We start from the raw sequence: 19,938 nt of genomic DNA, 5'->3' as shown, positions 1-19,938 counted from the left end.
CAGCCGTCATATGTGCAGCTAGTTGGCTGGCATGAGAGGTGAGACAGCTGATGAAAGATTCCAGAGGACTCACAAAGAAGAGTCAGTTGCTCGTATGGAGAGTGATAAGAAAGAGCGAGATGGAATCAGAAAGATAATTGATATGTGTATCCACCATCTCAGTCATGATGCAGACCCAGATCAACTTGCCAACTTAGCCACTGATTACGTTGTTATATCATCAGTGAATGTTGAGAAGGCACAAAGCATTGATGAGGAGCTGCTTCCTGAGTTCATAAATATTTGCCAAATTGATATGGAACAATATTGAAAAAAGAGTCGCCACCATGTCCGTGATAAGAAAGGGGATAAAAGTTGGCCATAAACCTCCAGCGACTTCGCTAGGATTACTGCATCATCAGCAAACACAAGGTCAGTGACCCTGGTATTGCCAATGGATGCTCCGCAATGAGTCTGGTCCACAACTCTGCAGTTGCGGCGCCAAGACACAACGATCCAATAATCAATCATTCAATCTGCCCAGTACCCAGTCCAAACAAGTGTTGGAAAGCGATGGGGCAAGGACACAGCCCTGCTTCACTCCCGCATTCACGGGAAAGAAGCTGGGCAAGCCCCCCCACACACACTTCACAGCACTCTCTGTCCTAGAATACAGGCCAGTCACCAAACCAATAGTCCTCGCAGGAATCCCAAGGAGTCGCAGAAGATCCCAGAGTGCCTCACCTTGCACTGAATCGAACGCCTTCATGAGATCGACATAGGCTGCAAGCGTCCCCTGTCGAAACTCACCTCGGCGCTCCACCAGTACGCGAAGCGCTAGGATACGATCAGTTGTTGACTTACCAGGCGTGAACCCAGACTGTTCAGGTCTCTGCAGCTTCATCAGCAATAGGTGGGCAAGCACCTTGCCTGGCACACTGAGCAGTGTAATACCACGGTGGATGTTGCAGTCCTGGCGGCCCCCTTTCCCTTTCCAGATAGGGACTACCAATCCCCTCTTCCAGTCAGGAGGAATAGTACCGGACTGCCATAGGGCAGTCAAGACCGCATGCAACCCGTGGATCATGGCCTCACCTCCAGCTTCGGGCAGCTCTGCGCTGATGTTACAGGCGCCAGGTACCTTCCCACCCCTCAACTTAGCCACAGCCTCTCTGACCGCAACCAAAGAGGGTGGGCTTTCGTCAAGGGGTGGGTAAACATCCGCCACCTGCAACCCAGCAACTGGACGCTGCCCACGTGGAGGGTCTGCCATGTACAGCTACTGAAGGTACTCAGCCCAACGAGCCCTCTCCCCATCCATGTCCGACACGAGGCAGCCGTCAGCTGTTCGGATAGCGCTCACCTGAGAGGAAGACTTGGAGCGGAGCTTCTTCAGGGCTCGGTAAGCAGGTCGGAGGTCATTCGCATTTAAATGGCCCTCGACCTCCTCGGCGAGACCCCTGGCATACCTCTCCTTGTCACTCCTCAGGAGTGCTCTAGTCCTACGTGACAGAGCCCTGTATTGGTCCCGGTTCCCAGCAAGTATGGCAGCGCGATTCCCCTCGATATACTCTAGACTAGAGTATAGCGTCTCCACCGAGGCAAAGCCACTCCTATATCTCGGGCGCTCTCCAGTGCACTCCTCGGCAGCTTGCAGAGTCTCGCGTTTGAAGGTATCCCACCGTTCTACAGGGTCCTCCAGGGTGCCGAGCACTTCAAACCGATTTGAGACTGTCACTGCATACTACTGTGCACATGCCAGGTCCTCCAATCTCTCGAGATGGAACACAGTAGAGTTGCATTTCGAGATTCTTCTTGTCCTGACATGAAGCTTGAGTGTTGCAACAACAAGCCTATGGTAAGTTGCAAATAATTCAGCACTCCGGTAAACCCTGCAGTTCTGAAGGATCCTCGAACGCATCATCGAGTCTGCTGGCGGCCGTGGGTGAAGGAGGACGTGTCTCGCTCCCGTCCCGTGTGCGTCGCTGCTGCCGTCCTCGTGCCGTCTGGAGTTTTTTTTTCTTTTTTACAACAGAGGAGACAGTGCAAGAGCGTAAAAAAAAAAGAGAACAATAATGAAATAAAAATGAAATAAAAAAGTCCGCTACTCACTGCTCCTGAATAGAGTGGCCAAAAATATAAATCAGTTTCGGGAGGTGTCCTGAAACCCTCCTCTTGGAAGACTTGAAGTCGTAAGCAGGAGGAAATACAGATGAGGGAAGATCGTTCCAGAGTTTACCAGCGTGAGGGATGAAAGAGTGAAGATGCTGGTTAATTCTTGCATAAGGGTTTGGACAGTATAGGGATGAGCTTGATCAGAAAGTCGTGTGAGGCGAGGCCGCAGGAGGGGGGAAGGCATGCAGTTAGCAAATTCAGAAGAGCAGTCAGCGTGAGAATATCGATAAAAGATAGAAAGAGAGGCAACATCGCAACGGAATTTAAGAGGTAGAAGACTATCCATAAGAAGATGAAAGCTGATGAGACGAAGAGCCTAAGGGCCGCTTTCACAGTCGTCTGATACGCACCCTAGCCAAAGGCCCTACCATCCTGGTAACAGGCATTACCATCGCCTCAATCCGCTTTCACAGTCGCTGTTTTCGTGGTATCGGCGACTACCAGCCTGGAGACGATCATGACAAAACGAAGGCGCGTGATTCGGCAGTGTTGGTATGCCGGAGCGGCGGGAAATGTCAACATTACATCAGCTGAGCGGAGGATTATGAAGGAGTAATATGAAAAATAAACGCACAAAAAGTAAACGTGAAGAATAAATATAAAGAGTAATTGTGAAGAATAGATATGATGAATGATGAAAGAATGCTCAAATCTGCTGATAGCCTAATATTTCCTAGGCGGAAAAGGTGAAATAATGGTGAGAAGTATTAATTAAAGTTTTCTTATATTAGCATATGTCAGCAAGACACTTTTCACCTATTTCAGTTACATTTATTTATTATTGACACTTATTTATCAGTCTTCACATTTATTATTTACTTAATAGGGCTGATTTTGTTATATATATATATATATATATATATATATATATATATATATATATATATATATATATATATATATATATATATATATATATATATATATATATATGCCCTATGCATACATATTAGGCTAACTAGAATAATATGAGTTTGACCAAGAAGGCATAACAGGTGAATAATGGTGACAAGTATTAAAGTCCTCCCTTCTCCTTTGTTGTGTATTTTGCAGCAATAAACCATCAATCAATCAAATTTAAATTATCAGCAGGACTTTTACTGGTCAGCAAGTGAAGTGAGTTCATGTCATTCAAATTCTTCTATTTTTTTTTTCTCATATTACCATTGAAGTCGTGCAACGTGTTGCTGTATTGTTTAATATTTTTTAACATCCATTTAAATAAATAATATAACCACTTGAGGGCAAGAATTTGTATTATTTACTAATTAATGTCATTGGTAAGCTCCATTGGGGAGCCCCCGCGGCTACCAGAGCTCCGTTACCAGAGGTTCAAATCTTTGGTACTGATGCAAACAAACAGCGCCGGGAAAGACGACTGTGAAATCGGATTTCTTGTTGGTAGCGATCGCCGCTCATTGGTAACGATCAACACAAACAAACGTGACTGTGAAAGCGGCCCTTAGACTCCACTCTGTCCAGAAGAGCTGTGTGAGTGGATCCCACCCACACGTGAGATGCATACTCCATACGAGAGCCGACAAGGCCCCTGTATATGGATAGCAACTGTGCGGGGGAAAAGAACTGACGGGGACGATACAGAACGCCCAACCTCAAGGAAGCTGTTTTAGTGAGAGAGGAGATGTGAAGTTTCCAGTTAAGATTTTGAGTTAATGATAGACATTTAGTGTTGAAGAAGGTGATAGCTGAGTATTGTCGAAGAATTGGGGATAGGTGTTTGGAAGATTGTGTCGAGTTGATAGGTGGAGAAATAGAGTTTTTGAGGTACTTGTTGTGATGGTCTTCTATTGAAAGAAGTTGAATGATGGAGAGTGGAGTCGTCAGCGTATGAGTGGATAGGACACTTTGTTATGGAAAGAAGTTCTTTGATGAATAACAGGAAGAGAGTGGGTGATAGGACAGAGTCCTGTGGAACACCACTGTTGATAGGTTAAGGGGAAGAACAGTGACCGTGTACCACCGCAGATATAGAACGTCCGGAAAGGAAACTGGAGATAAAGGAGCAGAGAGAGGGATAGAATCCGAAAGAGGGTAGTTTAGAAAGCAATCGCCTGTGCCAGACTCGGCATTTCTCGTGACATCATCGCACGCTGCGGTGATGTCGTCCAGTCTGGCACCTGGATAGCAATAACGTTATCTGTGGCCGTTTGATGAACGACTACAGAACTCGACCAGCTGGCCACGCACCATGGAGTCCCCAACTAGGCGAGTCTCAAACTCATCCTCCATGGTGTCTGCCATCACCTGGAACCTATTTGAAGGTAGTGGGGGTCAGTAAATTTTTGGTTGCCTGCTTCGGTTTGGTTCCATTCCTTACAGGTTGGAACCCGACATCCTGTGAAGCAAGAAGAGAAGCGTTAAGTGGGGCAGGCTGGAAGGTGTCCTGTGAGGAAGGCTGGGGGTTAGCCTGTGAAGCAGGCTGGGGGTCAGCCTGTGAGGCAGGCTGGCGGTTGTCCTGTGAGGCAGGCTGGGGGTTAGCCTGTGAGGCAGGCTGGGGGTTAGCCTGTGAGGCAGGCTGGGAGTCAACCTGTGAGGCAGGTAACACGTCCTTCCGTGATACAGGAGATTCGTCTGGAAAGGGCACAGTCTCGGTGGAGGGCCTCTCCACCATCGATGATGGAGTCACTGCCACATTATTTGAAACAAATTCATGAAGGGCTTCGAATTTCTTTTCAAGATCATTATATTTGACTTTCCATTCAGTCACAGCCTTCTGAAGTTGTAATCTTTGAACGCAGAGGCGGCAAGTTTTACTCAGCTGGAAGAACTGAGCTGCAAATCGTCCGGGACAGACGTCACACTTAAGGTTCGAAGGCATTGTTAGAAATTTAAGCGAGTTAACAGTTTGGGCAAATATTAAAAGCTCATTCGAAATACCTTAAAGTGTGACCATAAATTGAGTTGGAAAAAAATATGTGCATGGAAATTAGATACTGCTGTGTTAGATGCCTCCAACACTGGGAGTTCGCTCCCACAGGGTCTTGAAAACGCCTCAAAGACCAATCGCTTGTCCTGAGCCTCGGTCACGAGAGAGACTTTCACAACCCGGCGCTTTTCAGCTATTGTCCTCGAAGTTTTGTCCCATAGAACGGGGCCGGCGTAGTCACTCAGAGCAGAGCTGGCAAGGGAGGAGAGGAACCAGCAATTCGTTCCCACTTTCCGAAACGTCTAACCCAACTCTGTGACCCTTTCGAGGCCTGGCCAGTGGCACCTGTCACCAGGTGTTCTCCATCAACTCTAGAGAGTACCAGACGCCATTCCTGAGAGACCAAAAAACTGAAATATTCCTTGAGTATAAGAAAAACCCTCAGAAACTCCACCTTGAAGCAGGGAGGTACAACCTCAAATGGCCTACGGAAGACATATCTTTCAGGAGAAAACAAGAACCACCTGTTATGCTGGGAAGGACGGGGAGCTCACACCGGCAACTGGTTCCCAGGGAGGCTTTTTAGTGTAGAGGTCGCCACACTCCTCTACACCGCAGGCCTAGTCAGCTGGACCAGCTGACTAGGACCCTAGAACTCCAGCTATTGTCTCATAAAGAGATCCTCTGCCTGCAGTCCAATCCACCACTGCTGCTGCCCAGAGGCTTCACCGTGACCCTGGCATGGGAGACATATCAGGTACTTAACCTTGTCCATGGGTGACCTGAGACTATGCAGGGGAGGGACGTCTAGTTCCCTGAGGTAAAAACACTTCACCCGCATACCCGGAAACGAGGGAGAGGGAGAGGAGGAGGCGGGTGGGCGGGAAGAGGGGAGAGGGTGGACGGAAGAGGAAACATGGAAACATGGAAATACAGGCAACAGAAAGCCTATTGGCTCATTACGTGGTTGCCCGTTTTGGTGATTTAATCTGCTCGACAGCCACTTGGGGCCTGGGGAGCAGATGAAAGCACCTCGACATTGAGGAGCAGATGAAAAGCACCTCGATATTGAGGAACAGATACAAGAACATAGAAATACACGGAGACTGGGAGAGGGCGAGTGGCCTACACAGGGCAGCCCCAGAATCCCCCCCAATACTCACGGTGGGTGAGGTGTAGTTTCAGGGGCACGGGTAGAGGCTTGATCCTCGTTTTACCGGCGGTACTAGGCACGGCACCAGTAACCTGTCACCTTACTGCACCCACACCTCACTCCACCTGTCATGCGGACATTAACTGTTGCTGTACTCTATTGTTGACTTATACTACTTGTTATCTAGGTTGTGGGGGAGAATTATATGAATATAGGTTGAGGTCTTGCTGCAATCTGTCTGAAAATATGTACAGTCGGCTATAGAGAGTAGTGACACACTGTCCAGTAAGTTTCGTTCAGAAAGCGACATCTGGCAACCCCTCCACGCGACATGAAAATTATTACATCCTATCGAAATCGTACTGTTGTGGTGATTGGTGGTCACAGATGCACTCTACATAATTTTAAGATAGATATTTATCAAAAGTGCCCGTCGCTAACGCTTAATAAATATTTTTTCTTTAGGTTCTGTCGCTACATTTAGACACGAGCTTTTAGTTTCGTTCAAATTGAGTCAAGAGCAACGCTAAGTTGTTTATCAAACTATGATGTATTTAAAAATATACTGCACTTATTAGGGGAGATTGTTATGCCTTTAAACCAAAAACAAAAAATTCCTGACAGCCAAGATCTTGTTCTTTATAAAAAAAATTATACGTAATAATAGGCTATAAACTAGTGGTGGGCAAGTACCGCTAATTTCAGTACCGGTACGTACCGGTACAAAAGACACCGTTACCGGTATTACCGGTACTGTACCGGTACACACACACACACACACACACATATATATATATATATATATATATATATATATATATATATATATATATATATATATATATATATATATATATATATATATATATATATATAAAAGACACACGGCCGTCTTCATAATATATTGTGGGTTGCCTTTTAAAACTGATGGGAAATACCTAAATGATAGCAAACTAACATGAAAAATTCATTCATAATGATATGAATTGAGTGGTATGCACACTAGTGACACTACAACGCACCAGCGGGCAGCGGTACAGACGACGCTTGTGGCAGGCTGGCGGCTCGGCCGGCGGAATGAGGCAGCGGACCAGTGGCACGCGCTGCCGCCCGCCGGTACCGCGATACCGGTAAATTGCCGGTACTGAATGGGCCGCGCGCGTACCGAGACAGTTAACGGTACTGACACCTTACCGGTTTTTCCGGGACCAGTGGCACGCGCTGCCGCCCGCCGGTACCGCGATACCGGTAAATTGCCGGTACTGAATGGGCCGCGCGGCTCGCGGCAGTACCGACTCCCGAGTCCATGACGACCGAGCGTACCGAGACTGCTGAGAGTTAACGGTACTGACACCTTACCGGTTTTCCTGGGACAAGCTCCGTCTTGGGATGAGAGTCAAGCGCGAGCCATGCGGCCGGAAACTGAGTGGCGTCACTGAGTCAGTTATCAATGGGTATTGACCATTGACCACAATTATTTTGTTTATATTATCATGAGTATTTATTTCATTGCCCATATGTATTGTTTGTACATCATATAATTATCAGTTACACACACACACACACACACACACACACACACACACACACACACACACATACACACTGAGGGTATAAAAAAATCATCGATATGTACATTTTTTTGGTATTTATTTACATATTTTATATATTTACATATTTCACATATTTACATGTTGTAGGTATTTACTTCATATTTTTATTTAGAAAAAGGAGCATATTGACATTGTCATCACTTAAGCGGCTACGTCTTTCAGATATGAGCTCACCTGCTCTTGAAAATACCCTTTCAGAAGGCACAGATGTAGCTGGGATACACAGAAACTTTTTCACTTGACCCTGCAAGAGATGGAGGAGAGGTGCGTGCTCTGTCCACCAGCACAAAGGATCTTGGTCGCGGGGAATAATTGGCTCCTCTAAGTACCGCCTCATGTCCACATGTCCTCCAACACTTGGTGGTGCTGCCTGCAGACGTGTTTTTACCGTGTCATCATGTTCTCTCCACAAGTCCAACTTCCCCTCTGTGGATGTCTGTGTGACTTGTGAAGGAACAGCTTGTGATGTTGACTCCCTCTGCGTTTCACTTCTACGCATATAGCTGAGGAGGCGGTCTTGTATGCTTGCCAGGTTTCCTTGGTCAGCAAAGGGCAGTTTTTTAAATCTTGGATCCAGCAATGTCGCTGCTCCAAGAAGGAAATTGCTTTCCAGTGATCCAAACTTTCTGTCTAATAGTGTTTTTAGCTCCTTTCCCAAAGCAAATGTTGTGTATAATTCACTTCTTTCTGTGTCATTCCTAGAAGACATACAGCTTCGCAGGGCTTTGATCATTGGTATAACTTTTGATAAGCAGGTTATTTTTTTCTGATGAAAGTTCTTTAGTTACTAATTCAAAAGGATGTAGCACAGAGATGGATTTTTTTTACAGTTTTCAACTCCTCACTTGATAAGCACATGCTACCTCTCCCAAGCACACACAAGGCTGTGGTAACAGCTTGATGTTGCTCCTGAAATCTTTCCAACATATAGAATGTGGAGTTCCACCTCGTTTCCACATCTATTATTAGTTTCTTTTTCTCTGTTCCCTGTTGTACTTGCAATGCACCTAACTTATCAGAAGCTTTCACACTATGGTGAAAGAATGAGACAATGGCTTTGATTTTGTCCTGCACCTCCTTCACTTCCCCTGTGTTCTTTATTGCGTCTTGAACAACAAGATTCAGTGTGTGAGCAAAGCATCCAATGTGTCCTGTTTTTATGATGTCTTTCACTGCTTTTATCATATTGGCAGCATTATCTGTTACTATGCAATAGACTTTTTCCATCACGTTCCATTCCTCACATATCTCTATCAGTGCATCTGCAATGTTTTGTGATGTGTGGTCTACCATTAGTCTCTTTGTTGCCAGTAACCTTGACTTCAGCTCCCATTCTGGTGATATGAAATGGCAAGTCACACTTAGAAATGATTTAGTCTGCCTTGAGGTCCAAAGATCAGAAGTGAGAGTGACAAAACTGGCCCCCTCCAATTCACTTCGCACTTGCTGTACTTGATTTTCGTAGAGAGAAGGAAAATGTGTCCTCATGAGCTCCCTCCTACTAGGAAGAATATAGCGCGGATCGAGCACCTTTACAAATTCCTTGAATCCTTCATTTTCAACCAATGATATAGGTTGCATATCAATAGCTATCATTTTAAGTAGGTGAGAATCAAAGTGTTTTTTCTTTGCTGATTCCGCTGGGTATGCTTGCCTTCTGGTGATGACATTTGCAAGAGTTTGTTGGCGTTGGACTAACCTCCGTGGTGCCGCAAATGTGGCCGTGGATGATCCAGCCTCACCAGGTTGTGATGATCCAGGCTCACCACGTTGCGATGGTCCAGGCTCACCAGGCTGTGATGGTCCAGGCTCACCAGGCTGTGATGGTCCAGGCTCACCAAGTTGTGCTGGTCCAGGCTGTGGTGGTGAATCAGGTCTCTATGCTTAGTTCAGAGTATTCTATGGGATGCTTTGTTCGTATATGTCTCATCATTCCCGACGTGCTTCCTGAATAGGAGAAGGAGTTTTACATATGAGACATGTGACAATGGTGGGTGATGTTTGATCCATGTATGTCCATGCTGGACTTTTTCTCTCCGTTTGGCATCCATCGCAGTACATCAGAAGGCACTTTAACAAAAGAAAAAAAAATTATCAAGAGCACACTACTTATTCAAGCTATTTGATAATTTGATTTACTAAACAGATGAAATATTATTCTCGACTTTATCTTAGGTAAAAGAAAATGATGATTCAATCTTTATAAATTATACACTTTATAATATTAATGATTAGAAAATACTGTTACGAATACGAACCTCTTGGTGCTGGAGAGAAGTGGAGTAGCTATTGTGGATTGCTTCTTGGAGTTCTTGCTTTGGCTTGCTTCTTGCTTGCTTTGAGAATAATCTGCCCAGTGCCTCATGCCTATATGTAGGGCAAGGGCCAAGGAGAGACAGGAGGAGGTGAAAAGAGAAAGGACATGCCCATAAACAAATAATTATAAGCAGTGAATGGTTAAGGGTCAAGGGACACACCCAAACACATTGTTAGGCATATGTATGGCTGCAGATATTGTATGTGGGTGGGAGGAACCCCCTCGCCCCGCCCCGAGGACAAGCTGAAACTTGGACCGCGCGCTCCCACGACGCACTCAATTAACTCATGTTTTCACCCGTTTCTATGGTCATATGTCTTTTTTTGTATGTTCAACAGATAGTAGACACCTCAGTGAACGCTATGGTGGGCTTCGTTTTTGTTTGTGTTGGGGAGGGAAGAGGGCGAAACGATGCATATTTACTAATTAATGAATGGTTAAGGGTCAAAGGGTGACACACCAAAACACATTGCTAGGCATATGTATGGCTAAAGACATTGGAAGTGGGTGGGACTAAGGAGGAGCTAGCGAAACTACGGGTATCTGCTATCTACAAAGCAGAGGGGAGGGAGGAGGGCAAAACGATGTATCTAGTTTATCTATAAGGGTGGGGGAGAGGAAGAGGTGTGAATTAGCCGGCCAGCAGGGTGTCAGGTGACTGATATTGTCAATTTGTTATCACTCAAGTCTGTATCTGCTCAGCCGCGCACGTGGGGAGCGCCCTTATGTGCTAATCTAGACAGAGGGGGAAATCTTGATAACAACACTCACACAGGCACACAAGTTTTTTCCCTCCCAAATTCTCAGCAATATTATAGGTTAAGAATAATAGTTACGAATGTGGTTTCTGTATGTGTGTGTGTATGTGCGTGTGTTTGAGTGTTAGAAAGAATGCTGACGCCACCCTAAGTGTTGACAGGGAGAGAAGGGGAAGCGAGGGGTGCCCGGGGTCCCACCGACAGGCCCAGGGGCACGCCAGCCCCACACACGGCTCTTCCCTCGACCCTCAGACACCTCACCGGCCACTGGTTCGCCCGGCAGCGTCCCCCTCAGCCCGCCGCTGGGACCCCGGGCACCCCTCGCTTCCCCTTCTCTCCTGTCAACACTTAGGGTGGCACACAATGCCAGCCTGGCGTCAGCATTCTTTCGAACACTCAAATACACGCACATACACACACATACAGAAACCACATTCGTAACGATATAATAAATGTAATAGAATTCGCAACATTACACACAGACAAAACACATTATAACACATGAATATACACAACAATATTGACTGAAGTAAATAATTGTAGTAGTAATCACTCAGGTAGCAGAGCCGGACGAGCGAGACAGACAAAGGGACCAAGACAGTTCTCGGCGCACAATCAGTGTTGACTGTTGACACAGCTGTCCGCCTTATCTGGCCTCTCGTCTTTCTTCTCTCTCTCTCTCTCTCTCTCTCTCTCTCTCTCTCTCTCTCTCTCTCTCTCTCTCTCTCTCTCTCTCTCTCTCGAGTGTTAGTTAATTGAAAGAAGTATTATGGGAAGCAGGACGTTTTAACTTACACTATTACACTATGAGTAATCACAATCAGAAGGGTATTGGGGAAGGGGGGGAAGAAGGGTAGGTCACGCGAGCTAGTATCAGTCTTTCTTGTCAAAAGAATATCGAATGTCCACTGCCCATTCCTCAACCCGCTTTTCACACACAACAAAGATTTTATGCCGCTGCGATTAGGTCCTGACTTATCTTGAAATCGGATATTCAACAAATCTACAATTTACAGGCAGACACTTGGGGTGAGGTCGTTATTATCACGGTTAATGATACCGTAAATATTGTGAAACAAAACTAATGTTAGTGTGCCTTCTTAGCCCTACAAACATACATATATACACACATACATGCATACATACATACATACTACATACACAAAAAGATAATCAATATGATGGAAATTTGCTAATGCATGATATAATATATCAGAGACAGACAGACATAAAATGATGAAGCACTATGCCTCGGTTGATGAAAAATAGCGGCACTAACTACCCCTAACGGCCTCAGCTGTCAAGGACGAATGAGCAAATCTATAGGGATGCTGACAGTTGACACCTTCCTCACACAACTGAGAGGCCCCGGGTTTGATTCCTAGGCGGAATGAGATAATTTGGGCTTGTGTCTGTAATATTCGTACTTAAACCTATGTGTAGTTGTAGTAGTAGTAGTAGTGATAGTAGTAGTAGTAGTAGTAGTAGTAGTAGTAGTAGTAGTAGTAGTAGTAGTAGTAGTAGTAGTAGTAGTAGTAGTAGTAGTAGTAGTAGTAGTAATAGTAGTAGTAGTAGTAGTAGTAGTAGTAGTAGTAGTAGTAGTAGTAGTAGTAGTAGTAGTAGAGGTAATAAGTAGTAGTAGTAGTAGTAGCAGAAGTGGAAGTAGTAGTAGTAGTAAAAATATTATTATTATTATTATTATTATTATTATTATTATTATTATTATTAGTAGTAGTAGTAGTAATAGTAGGAAGTGGCGTCATTGTGACAAAAGACGGACAACGACACTTAGGTGCAGTGATCGGGACAGAGGTATATAAGAAGGAGTACGTGGGAGACAAAGTAGCTGAATGGGTGAAGGAAATAGAAGCTTTGTCTGCCATTGCCAAGACTGAGCCACACGCTGCCTATTCAGCGTACACCCACGGCATCCAACATCGGTGGACGTTCCTGATGCGCACCATCCCCGGCATCAGTCCACTCCTCCGACCACTGGAAAATGCCGTCAAGAATGTATTCTTGCCGGCGCTGGTGAAATATCATGCTTTGGGGGAGGAAGAGAGGGATATGCTAGCACTTCCCCCAAGACTGGGTGGGATGGGGATCACCAACCCTGAGAAGCTGGCAGATAAGGAGAACCAAAACTCCATCAGCCTTACCAGGTCACTCATCAACAGGATCATCGCTCAGGAGGCAGAGGGCGAGATAGACCAAACAGAAATAAGAGATATTAAAAGAAAAATCTCAGAAGAAAGGCAACAGGCCCAAAAAGACGAGCTGGACCGTCTTACACAACACCTGTCCACAGAAATGGGTAGAAAAATACACACAGCACAGGAGGCAGGCGCCTCTAACTGGCTAACGTCATTACCAATCAGAGCAAAGGGCTTCAGCCTTAACAAACAAGAATTTGTCGACGCCATTGCTCTGAGATATGGCTGGCCGATTGAGGGACTGCCCGATCTCTGTGCATGTGGATCACCAAATGATGTCACCCACACCATGACATGTAAAAAAGGAGGATTCGTCTGTATTCGACACGATGAAGTGAGGGATCTGACAGCCAGCATGCTTGGGGAGGTATGCCAAGACGTCACTACCGAGCCGGCACTGCTTCCCCTGGACGGCGAACACCTTCGATACAGGACAGCCAATACCTCACAGGAGGCACGGGTTGATGTAAGTGCCCGCGGATTCTGGGTGCGCGGACAGCGGGCGTTCATGGACATCCGCATATTCGACCCGATGGCTGCCTGTCACCGTGAGCTGCCCCTGCAAGCCGCCCACCACAGGAACGAGCAGGAGAAGACAAGGGCATACGGTGAAAGAATCCAACATGTGGATCAGGGCAGCTTCACCCCCCTCGTCTTCACCACATCCGGCGGGATGGGTCCCAGGGCCCAATGCTTCTACACACGCCTCGCGGAACTAATCTCAGAAAAGAAGCAACAGCCAAGGAGCCACGTTGTCGCCTGGATGAGGTGTCGCCTCTCGTTCTCCCTGCTCAGGTCGGCCATCCTATGTCTCAGGGGCACCAGACACTCTGGCCCAAAAGCCACCACCATCTCCAATATGGACTATGAAGCCACAGTGGTGGAGAGTGACATTAGGGTGGGTCGGGAGTGACTTGAGTAGGGAAGGAAAGGGGGATCTAGACGTAATAGATGATAGGTGATTTAGTGTCAGGTAGTATTAGTGATATGGTTGGATGCCACAGTCATTAGCGAACAGAGTTGGGGCTAATGACCTCCAAGCTATGGAGCCCTCCATGATTATGCGTCGGGAAAATAAACATGGGTGGAGGTATCATTTATGTAGTAGTAGTAGTAGTAGTAGTAGTAGTAGTAGTAGTAGTAGTAGTAGTAGTAGTAGTAGTATTAGCAGAAGTAGAAGTAGTAGTAGTAGTAGCAAAAGTATAGTAGTAGTAGTAGTAGTAGTAGTAGTAGTAGTAGTAGTAGCAGCAGCAGCAGCAGCAGTAGTAGTAGTAGTAGTAGTAGTAGTAGTAGTAGTAGTAGAAGTAGAAACGCAATGGTAAAATGCACCGCCGACGCCAGTCCGCCCCGGCCGCCGAGTGGTGCCGACACATTCATTCTTAGCGGTACGAAGCAGCAGAGTCCTGGCACAGCAGTCCCGGCAGGGCCGGCACAGACGCTAAACGGTACAAGCGGCAAGCGGTACCGGAAATGATACCGGCAAATTCAGTCGTACCGGTACAAGGCGCGTCTCGCCGAGCCACCGAGAGTCCGAGACCGCGCCGCCGCCGGCAGCCAGCCGGTACCAGTGTGGACCGGTACCGAGAGCCTTGAGCCGCGCGCCTCCACGCTGTTTGCCGAGCACCGCTTCGGCTATTTACCGGTACGGAAATTTTTACCGGTACAGTACCGTTAAGGCTGGTACCGGTATTACCGGTACTGGTACCGGAACTTGCCCACCACTACTATAAACGTTCACATGATGGGGCCGTCGATCGCGGGCATTGATGGCTGGAGCAGCGGTATTCTATTAAAGCCCTTATGTCTGCAGGCACTGCAGTTGAGCTGTCACGTCAGTGGCTGTGGAAACGTATAATTTTTAATACCTAAAAAAATAAGAGAGAGAGAGGGGCTGGGTAGGGATGGGAGACATGTCCGTCAGCGACAAGGGGTCAGCTAGTCAGCGACACACACACACACACACACACACACACACACACACACACACACACACGTATTTATACTTAGATATTACGTAATCTTCACGGAGAAATAATTTTAGATTTTTGATGATCTGAATTGTCTTTTAGGCTTTACAGTGACGGGAATTAAGGCTGCGAGTTAAACAGACCCTCTAGCCTATTTGCTGTTTGATGGTAAGGAGCATTAGTCACTGCCTGCCTCTGTGAAGGACAGCATTGCACACGGTATTTTCAAAGTTTAATAAGAAAAAAGTGTTTCAGACTGTTCGTGATGTTTTACCTCGTCATCATCATCATCATGTAGAAGACATTCATTATCGCATTTCTAAATTGAATTCATGTAATCTGGTATATTTCTAACTACATTATATTATAATATAATATAACATTATACAATATTATAATTTCACGGTCACACACACACGGTACACACTGAAACGCGTCACTAACATCGCCAGTCAATGCGTCACCGTGATATTGTTGCCAGATACCGCTACCAGGCTAAACATTCTGAAAACCGTGACACTACTCTCTATCGTCGACTGTACCTCAATATTCAGTTCACTCCTGACGCAGCGAAGTGGCGGTCGATTCTATATTTGAAGGAGTTCATGGTATTCGCATTTACTACTTCTGAAGGAAGATTGTTCCAGTGACGAATGACTCGGTTTGAAAAGAAACTCCTTCCGATGTCTGTGTTACATCGACTCGACTGAATGGGTAAGCCGTTATTTCTAGTTCTTAGGTTGGTTTGCAGTTCAAAGAATTTGGAGTAATCGACGTTATTGAAGTTTTTCAGATACTTGAAGACTTGAATCATATCCCCTCGCAGGCGCCTTTTCTCCAATGTAAAGAGATTGAGTCGCTTGAGTCGTTCCTCGTACGGTTGAGCCCTTAAGGTTGGAATCTACTTTGTGGCGCGTCGTTGAATCTTTTCCAATAAATCAATGTCCTTTCTGTAATTAGGAGACCAGAACTGTACTGCATACTCTAGGTGCGGTCTTACCATGGAATTATACAAGGCTAGCGTCACGTCTGGCGTTTTACACTCGAGGTTCCTTGCTATGAACCCGAGCATAGTGTTGGCTTTGTTGTAGGCTTTTTTACAGTGATTCGCGTGTTTCAGGTAATTGCTGATAGTGACTCCAAGATCCTTTTCCTCCTGCATCGCTTGCAAAGGTTTCCCATTCATGATATATGTGTGGTTACTATTTCTGGACCCAATGTGCACGACTTTGCATTTGTCAACATTAAAGCACATTTGCCATTTTTCTGACCATTCGATAATGTGATTGAGGTCTTTCTGAATTATTTCGCAGTCGGTGTCATCAGCAAATTTCGATATTGTTGATTTCAATCCTGATTCGAGGTCGTTGATATATATGATGAAGAGAATGGGTCCCAGTACTGACCCTTGAGGCACTCCACTAGTGACTGGAAGCCAATCGGAAGGCTGTCCGTTTAGTAGTACTCGTTGTTTTCTGCCGATGAGCCAATCTCTTATCCACGCGATCAGTTTGGGCCCAATGGCCGCCGAGTGCAGTTTCTTAAGGAGTCGCTCGTGCGGTACCTTGTCGAAGGCTTTCTGAAAGTCCAGGTATATAACATCACTGGGGATGTGGGCATCCCAGTTATTATATATACCTTGGAAGAAGTCTAATGAATTTGTTAGGCATGAGCGCTTGTTTCTGAAGCCATGCTGGGTGTCGGAGATTACATTATTGTCTTCTAGAAACTTGACAAGTTTGTCTCTAATAATCTTTTCGAGTATTTTTCCTGCCACTGATGTCAAACTTGTGGGCCTGTAGTTTAATGCAACACTGTTGTCTCCTTTTTTGATAATCGGTGTTACGTTCGCCATCTTCCAGTCTTCCGGGACCTTGCTCAATTTAACAGACTGGTTGAATATGCTAGTGAGTGGCTGAAGTATTTGTTGTTTAAGCTCTTTTAATAACCGTGGTGACAAACCGTCGGGTCCCGTTGATTTGTTCGTGTCGAGTTTGTCCAAATAATTTTTAACTTCTTGGTCGCATATTGTATCAATTTCCAGGGGCGTGATCTCACTCGGCGGGTCAGGGCTCTCGGGAATGGTTTCGATGTCCTCGACTGTGAATACGGATGCGAAGTTACTGTTGAGGATTCTGGCCATCTGTTTACTGTCCTGAGTTACAGATCCAGTCTCATTTGTCAGGGGATCAATATTGGATTTTACTTTCTTTTTCGATCTGATGTATGTGATTATTTTTTTTGAGTTTGTTTTGATGTCACGCGCTATTTGCTTTTCGCAGTTGCGTTTACTACTTCGATTAAGGGTGCGACAAGCTCCGAGGCTGGTGTGGTACTGAGTACGGGCTTCGGCCGTGTCATTTTCTTTCATCAGGTTATAATTCCTTTTTTTTAAGTTTACCGCCCTTTTTATTTATGTGGTCATCCACGGTGGATCTACGGTACCATTTGATCGCCTGGGTTTCGTAGGCACTGTAGCCTTCTCTACCTGCAAAAGCTTATCTTTGAAGTTGTTCCACACGTTGTCGATTGTATTGTCGGTTAGGTGAAGTTGGTCCCAGGTCGCAGGGGGAAGCAGCTCACGGGCTAGGTTGAAATTTGCATTTTTGTAGTCTGGTATCACTGACGGATTGTCTACGAGTTTGTGACTTATGTTGACATTGAAACGGATTAAGTGGTGATCGCAACCATTAATTTTTTCACCAACTTCACAGTCGCGAATGAGGTCGGGGTCGCTTACCAGATCAGATACCAGATCCAGCAGATTGTTTTCTCTTGTCGGTTGAGTTACAACTTGAGTGAGGAACGAATCCTCCACCATTTTTATAAGCCTGTTACCCTCTTGATCTCCAGTCATCATTCCTCAGTCAATGTTAGGGCAATTAAAGTCCGCAATTATTATTGCTGCTTTGCTTTGTGTTAAAGAGTGAAGCCCTTCGTACAAGGCAGTGTCGTCGGCTGCCTGCTGTTTTGGAGGTCTGTATACGGTCGCAAGTGTTAGTTTCTTATTATTCGCGGTTATTTCCACATAGACGGAGTCGTAACTCTCTACGTCCTGTTTGTCTATTTTTATGGCAGAGCGCGTACTTTTTACGTAGCAAATTACTCCTCCTCCTTTCTTGTGCAATCGATTTTTTTGGAAGCTTTCGTACCCGGGAAATGACAGTTCAGATACTAGATGTGCAGAGTTGGCCCAAGTCTGGCACCTAGATAACAGTAATGTTTTAAGTGGCCGTTTGATGAACGACCACAAAACTCAACCAGCTGGCCACGCATCATGGAGTTCCCAAATAGGCGAGTCTCAAACTCATCCTACATGGGGTCTCAGTATCTGAAACATCCTGAAGGTAGTTGGGGTCAGTAATTATTTCGTTGCCTGCTTCGGTTTGGCTCCATTCCTTACAGGTTGGAACCTGCTGTCATCCTGTGAAGCAGGAAGAGAAGCGTTATGTGGGGCAGGCTGGGAGTTGGCCTGTGAGGCAAGCTGGGAGTTAGCCTGTGAGGCAAGCTGGGAGTTAGCCTATGAGGCAGGCTGGGAGTCAGCCTGTGAGGCAGGGTGGGAGTCAGCCTGTGAGGCAGGCTGGGAGTCAGCCTGTGAGGCAGGCTGGGAGTTAGCCTGTGAGGCAGGCTGGGAGTTAGCCTGTGAGGCAGGCTGGGAGTTAGCCTGTGCGGCAGACAGGGATTTAGCCTGAGGTGTCGGGACCCAGAAGAACAAACAGAGGATGACCATAGCACCACAGTTAATTAATAGTAACCCCAATCAGAGGCAAATACCGGGTGGAGATATTGAGACAAGAATTGTAAATATGATAGGAGAGGGAAGGAAAGCAATTAGTCAGATATACAAAGCCGTAAACATATGATAAGACTAGCACTTACAAGGCGGGTTACGGAAAATACCCAGACCTAGATACAGAAAACAGATACCCAGTAGGCGTGGTCAGAATGTGTGGATAACCATTCAGATGACTCTAACATGTCACGTGCAGTGTGACGACATGCTATAAGCGAATAACTGAACAGCGAAGTCACTGTGGGAGTGTCTTAACCCTATACGTTCCGACCCCTTGAGATTTTTCGCGCTCGTATAGCCAGCATCGTATTGATTTTTCTGAACAACAATAACGCTCGTGAACACTAAGTACTGGAACCTAATCAATGGTGTAAAGCAATAGTGAATAATGAGTGAAAAGAAACTCTCAAGAAATAAAATCCTTTTCTCCCTCTTCCTCCTATTCTTCCTTCTTTTCTTCTTCTTCCTCCTCTTCCTATTCTTCCTTCTTTTCTTCTTCTTCTTCCTCTTCTTCCTTCTTTTCTTCCTCCTCTTCTTTCTCCTTTTCTTCTTCCTCCTCTTCCTCTTCTTTCTCCTTTTATTCTTCCTCTTCCTCTTCTTCCTCCTCTTCCTCCTTTTCCTTTTCTCGCCAGCTTCTCGCCTCTTTTCTTCCTCTTCCTTTTCTTCTGCCTCTTCCTCTTCTTCCTCTTCCCTTCCTTCTTCCTCTTCTTCTTCTTCATCTTCCTCCTCTTCCTGTTCTTCCTCCTCCTCCTCTTCTTCCTCTATTTCCTCCTCTTCTTCCTCTTACTCTTCTTCCTGCTCTTCCTCCTTTCCTTCCTCCTCTTCTTCCTCATCTTCCTCATCTTCCTCTTCTTTCTCCTTTTCCTCTTCCTCCTTCCCCTCCTCTTCTTCTTCTTCTTTTCCTTTTCCTCTTCCTCTGCTTCCTACTTTTTCCTCCTCTTACTAGCTTCTCGTCCTACTCTTCTTCCTCATTCTTCCTCTCACTCTTCCTTTTCTTCTTCCTTCTCATCTTCTTCTTCCTTTTTCTTGATTTTGCTCTTCTTCTTCCTCCTCTTCCTCTTTCTCTTCTTCCTCCTCTCCCAC

General features: G+C 45.8%; 1 protein-coding gene across 1 annotated transcript in view; it reads left to right on the top strand.

The window, feature by feature from the left end:
• Positions 1–12,635: 12,635 nt before the first annotated feature.
• Positions 12,636–19,938, top strand: part of LOC126989570 (uncharacterized) — a 39,240-nt gene continuing 31,937 nt past the window's right edge. Inside the window, exon 1 of the mRNA XM_050848143.1 lies at positions 12,636–14,295. Within this exon, the coding sequence (XP_050704100.1) occupies positions 12,836–14,008 (1,173 nt within the window). The 5' untranslated portion in view covers positions 12,636–12,835 and the 3' untranslated portion in view covers positions 14,009–14,295. The remainder of the gene's footprint in view (positions 14,296–19,938) is intronic.

Source organism: Eriocheir sinensis, chromosome 6 (genome assembly GCF_024679095.1).
Source record: "Eriocheir sinensis breed Jianghai 21 chromosome 6, ASM2467909v1, whole genome shotgun sequence".
NCBI lineage: Eukaryota > Metazoa > Arthropoda > Malacostraca > Decapoda > Varunidae > Eriocheir > Eriocheir sinensis.
This window is presented reverse-complemented; position numbering and strand designations above follow the sequence as displayed.